This window comes from Oculina patagonica, unplaced genomic scaffold (genome assembly GCF_052425735.1).
Source record: "Oculina patagonica isolate OP01 unplaced genomic scaffold, crgOcupat unplaced1451, whole genome shotgun sequence".
Taxonomy (NCBI): Eukaryota; Metazoa; Cnidaria; class Anthozoa; order Scleractinia; family Oculinidae; genus Oculina; species Oculina patagonica.
The window spans coordinates 1-4,772 of record NW_027557466.1 but is presented as its reverse complement, the minus strand read 5'-3'; the positions used below and the strand labels follow the sequence as shown (position 1 = coordinate 4,772).

Sequence of the window (4,772 nt, the reverse complement as noted above, 5' to 3'; positions counted from 1 at the left end):
AATTCAGTGTCGTAAAACCAAAACCAAAGTAATCAATCTGGCCAATCACAAAGGACACAGCCAATCCAGTGAACCAATCAAAACTTGAAGCAAATACATGTAGCTGGCACCAAGCGCGGGAAAACGTGCGCGAGCGAGTCACGATTGGTTTTGGTTTTAGTTCTGATTGGCTGAGAAAGTGGCGCGAGATTTTTAAGCCAATCACTAAGCGTACTGATGCAAAACCAAAGCAAACGCAAGTTACTTTCGACACTCAAGTGAAAACCGCTCTAAACTTAATAAGGTAAAATTATCTCATGTAAGACACACAGAATGAGTAGCCGTGTTGTACAAAGTAAATTTCTTAAATTGAACCGGACGCGACAGTTTGTCAATCTAACGGAACACGCATTGTTGAGGAACAGCAGTCTATTCTACGTAAAACGCAGTTGATGGTTTGATTTATTATATTTTAAATATGGCACAATTTAACAACTTTTATCGTCTGGTGATACATGCGCAATGAGTATCTGGGTATTTTGTACCTTGACATCGCTTCTCCGACACACTACCATAAAAATCACTCAAGAAGAATACTTCTACACGCATGGTTAAAATCTTTGCATTGTCTGTGTCCTTCCAAAAGGCGATTTACTGTTTCGAGAAAGGTTGTCCTTCAAAAGCGTAAAAGCCCACGAGACAATGACGAAAGGTGCTATGAGTAGTGGTAGTTTACTGTTGCTTGATCAAAGTTCACTTAGGGACCGGTCATTATTTATGTAGAGGGGGGGGGAGGGAAAAAAGAAGGGGGGGTCAAGGCTATTTCAGAGTGGCAAGAGGGGGGGGCTAAAATTTTTTATAAAGAAGTTAAGGGGGGATCAGCAGTTTGAGTTGGGTAAAACAGTTAAATAGAAGAGTGCAAACACTATAAGTGAAACAGTGACGCTAAATTGTACAATTTTATGTTATTTCTATTGTTTTCTTTTGTTTAAACTCCACTATTATGTACAACTTTAGTGATTTGTATTTTACAGAAATACTGTTTGCACTCTAAACTCCATTGTTATCTCAAATTTTAGTTAAATAAAGAATCCAGACCTGTCTGCTTTAACATCTGGTTTGACTGAAATGATTTCTTTTTACAAAATGATTATCACTGCAATAGCCCAAGAAGTAATAAAACATGATATAACAACAAGAAAGAAGTTCTTTTACAACTTTAGGAAAATCATTGGAAAAGAATTATATTTTGCATGGTTATTACATATGTGTTCACCACGAGAGCATAATTTGTAAAAACTATCACTTTTCCAAAGTTAAGGAGTTAATAATTAGGTATGTTTACTATACACATAACTCATCCAAAATTTGCCCTATTGCTGGAAGAGTATCCATAGCAAAGAAGCCTTGGCTGACTAAGTGTTGATCCAGCCTTTGTGCATCAGAACAAGTGTGCAATTAAGATTGTATGTAACATGCATTTAATAATTACTTAAGGCATATAAAGGGAGATATGAGGTGAGGGGGGGGGGGTCATCACGTAAATATTGAATAAAGAAGGGGGGTCACTTGCTACTTACACGGCCTGGAGGGGGGCCTTACAGAAATTTTGATCCTTCCAACATATTTTTCCCTCCCCCCCCTCTCATAAATAATGACCGGTCCCTTAAGCCAAGTAAGGGCACCACCATAATACCCACTTTTGTCATTTTTGCTAACACTTTTGTGGGACAACTTTTCTCGAAATAGCCATATGTAACCTAACAAACTTGAACTCCAACCCACTCACCAGCGGGTCACCTATTAGACAGACACAGGGGAGCAGGGGTGGCGCAGTGGTGAGAGCGCTCGCCTCCCACCAATGTGGCCCAGGTTCGATTCCGGCCCGGTGCCATATGTGAGTTGAGTTTGTTGTTGGTTCTCGTCCTTGCTCCGAGGGTTTTTCTCTGGGTTCTCCGGTTTTCCTCCCTCCACTTAAACCAACACTCCAAATTCCATTTCGATCTTCGATGCACGTACACGTCTCAACGAGCTCTAAGCTCTTCGGTGTTACGTGGGTAAATAAATTACATTTACATTTTTTTTGACATTACACACACCCACCTGCTTCTCGAAGCTCAGATGACAGCTGCAATGCCAGCTCACAAAGCTCATTTTGTTGAGGGATTTGAGAAAGAACTGCAACTTTGATGGGAGCCAGCTGAGGATGCAAGTAAAGAACTGTGCAGAGGTTTACATTTCCACTTGAATCAGACCGCTCCTTCTCTTGATACGCATCCATCAACAATGCCATAAATCCTAAACAAAGGAAACAAAAACATTGAAAGTGCTTTTTCAGGACCAAGGACACTTGACTAAAATCAAAAGTTGAGCCCGACATAAATTGTATCACATTTTCATCAGATATGACTGGGCAAATCTTATGGACGATTTCTATTTGATTCTTCTGAATTTCAAAACTCTTTCCAAAGGAGTTGTAGTAAACAAGGTAACAGATTGCGTCGGTAGATCTACTCTGGAGGTCATAAGTTCAAATCCCACCGGGGTCAAGATTTTCTTGATCCCAAGAGAACCCTCCCAAAACTCCTTTTATAGTGTAGTTACCCAGGGGGGGTTGGCGTATTGGCAGTATTGCCAAGTACTGGCACACCATAATACTCATTAATATAAATTAATTGCTATCTATATGGGTGCTGCACGGTATACATGTATATCTCTATCAGATAGCATGATAACCAGTTGTGCTCAGTTGAAGAAAAGACTGGAAACTTTATGAACTCCATGAAGGTATTGGCCTCGAGGTTGACTTAAATAACACCATCTTAGCTCTACATATAAAAAATAAAGACAATTTTGTCTGAGGTCTATTGGACACCACAACTATTTTTCCAAACAAAAATAAAACATACTAGACAGATTTACAATATTTCAGTACTGCACCCAGGGTATTACCTGTATTGAAATCAGTTTTGATCTGGATTACATAGGGTAATGATTCCTTGCTGAATGGTAGTACATTGCACTCTTCATTTGTCAAACGCTTGTGAAGGTCAGACCTGACGGTCATGGAGTCAATTGATTCCTTTCCCCATGGGAAAGAATACTGTGGAACCAAGAAAAGAAAGGAAGTTCAAAAAAAGAAAGTTCAAAAATACTGTATACAATGACCCTTGTGACCAAACATCAAACATTACAGTAAACTGGCTATTTGAAATCATTGTGGATTTTATTTTTTGGAGCAATGACAACTCCTGTAATGAGCCAAAGATCAAAGAATGTTTTGAGGCCAACAGACACTTTCCTTTAGACACCTCTGAAAGAAAGAATGTTAATTTCAATCTTGTAGTATCTTTACTGTGGTCAGAAGATCAAACTGTTGAGCACTACAGTCAAGTCATACAATTGATGATAATGTTATTTCTGTTGGCTTTAATACTGATGTTTCAATGAAGCAAGCAAATAATAACTAAGTATGAAACATAATGTTAATGGACGTAATCTGTTTTTAGCATGCACTGTCAACTACATTATTTTAACTATCATTTTAATTACGGTACTACTTATTAAGTTAAGTAAGAGACTGTTGGCATTTTCATTATCATTTAAAAATAAATGATACATGTAAGTAATTTTGCATTGCATGACCATGAAATAAATCTTTATTTACCTGAATAAAGGTCTGATTGTGTAAACCAGGTTCAAGATCTGCTTGTTCGTCATAAACACTGAAATTAGAGCGAACATTTGCAAATTTTCTCCACCAGACAAGTCTCTGTCTTTTCCAGTGATTTGTCCAATCAGTCACTCTGTTTTCAGCACAAAAGAATTCAAGGGTCATGACTTCCTTCTCACAGGATCTGTACATTACAAAGAAATGCATTAGAACCAAAATATCATGTAGCCTGTATGCAGAGCTGGGTGTACCTCTATCTATCAATGAATTCAAGAGAAATGTACAGGCTTGATCCGGCACACTGGAAAGGAATAGGGGGTTAGCAGGTTTGCGAGTCAACAGATCTGGCTTAAAAAAGTGCATGGATTGTGGACTTTTGCAATAAGTTGAATAGATTCACAGATTTTGAAAATATGGCAGATTGCAGATCAGCTGAGAATTTTGGCCCAGATTTCAAACTCTGCCTGTCTTGAAGTTGGGATAATTTGTGGATTTTAATAAAAGTTCAGACCATGGTCTTAAGTCAGCCGATTCTCGTCCCCAGAGTTGCCTGTCTCTCTTAGCCAGCTGGGCCTGAGGCACAAGGAGCAAGTGGCTCTAGCTAGGAACACATTATTTGATTGGCTGGATCTTTAACAATGAAATTTAAGACTAGCCAATCAAATCAACCATAGTAAAATTCCTTTCAACAAAGGCATTTTAAAATGGTTGCTTTGATTTGCTTAATTTAAATTGCCTTTGTTAAAGGTCTAGCCAATCAAATCATGTGTCTCGTGCCCCAGGTTTAGCTAGCTAAGAGGGACAAGCAGGTCTGGGGACAAGAATGAAGTCAGCCTTTGTTGGTACATGTACGTTGGCATTGTATCCATTCCTCCTCCTTCTCACAACCCCAAAAGACTTTATTTTCATTTTTGGCTGTAATTCCTCCTCATTTCATTTACCAAGGTGTATTGCATTATACCAATGTTTTACATAATGTTGTAATGTTACCTTATTCATATGAACAATGGATTGGGCCAAAAATAGCATGGATTAGTGGATTTGGGTACCTCTATTCACCTCTATGGATTAGTGGATTAGTGGATTTGGGTAACTCTATTCACCCCCTTTGGGTAACTAA

The 4,772-nt window shown here is 38.6% G+C and overlaps 1 protein-coding gene across 1 annotated transcript; it reads right to left on the bottom strand.

Annotated features, from left to right (window-relative positions):
* Window positions 1–2,068: 2,068 nt before the first annotated feature.
* On the bottom strand, window positions 2,069–4,286 carry LOC144639888 (DNA polymerase subunit gamma-2, mitochondrial-like). The gene is made up of 3 exons (XM_078499161.1): window positions 3,647–4,286; window positions 2,932–3,082; window positions 2,069–2,277 (listed from the first exon to the last, which is right to left on the bottom strand). The coding sequence occupies exons 1-3, from the start codon at window positions 4,013–4,015 to the stop codon at window positions 2,069–2,071; spliced, it is 729 nt and encodes a 242-aa protein (XP_078355287.1). The 5' UTR covers window positions 4,016–4,286.
* Window positions 4,287–4,772: the final 486 nt, after the last annotated feature.

What these genes read in the sequence shown, in the direction of transcription:
- LOC144639888 (XM_078499161.1), bottom strand. Translation starts at nt 4,015, where the DNA reads ATGCACTTTTTTAAGCCAGATCTGTTGACTCGCAAACCTGCTAACCCC. An exon ending in ACAATCAGACCTTTATTCAG is followed by an intron (nt 3,083 to 3,646) that starts GTAAATAAAGAT and finishes TTGGTTCCACAG; the next exon opens with TATTCTTTCCCATGGGGAAA. An exon ending in CAAAACTGATTTCAATACAG is followed by an intron (nt 2,278 to 2,931) that starts GTAATACCCTGG and finishes TCCTTTGTTTAG; the next exon opens with GATTTATGGCATTGTTGATG.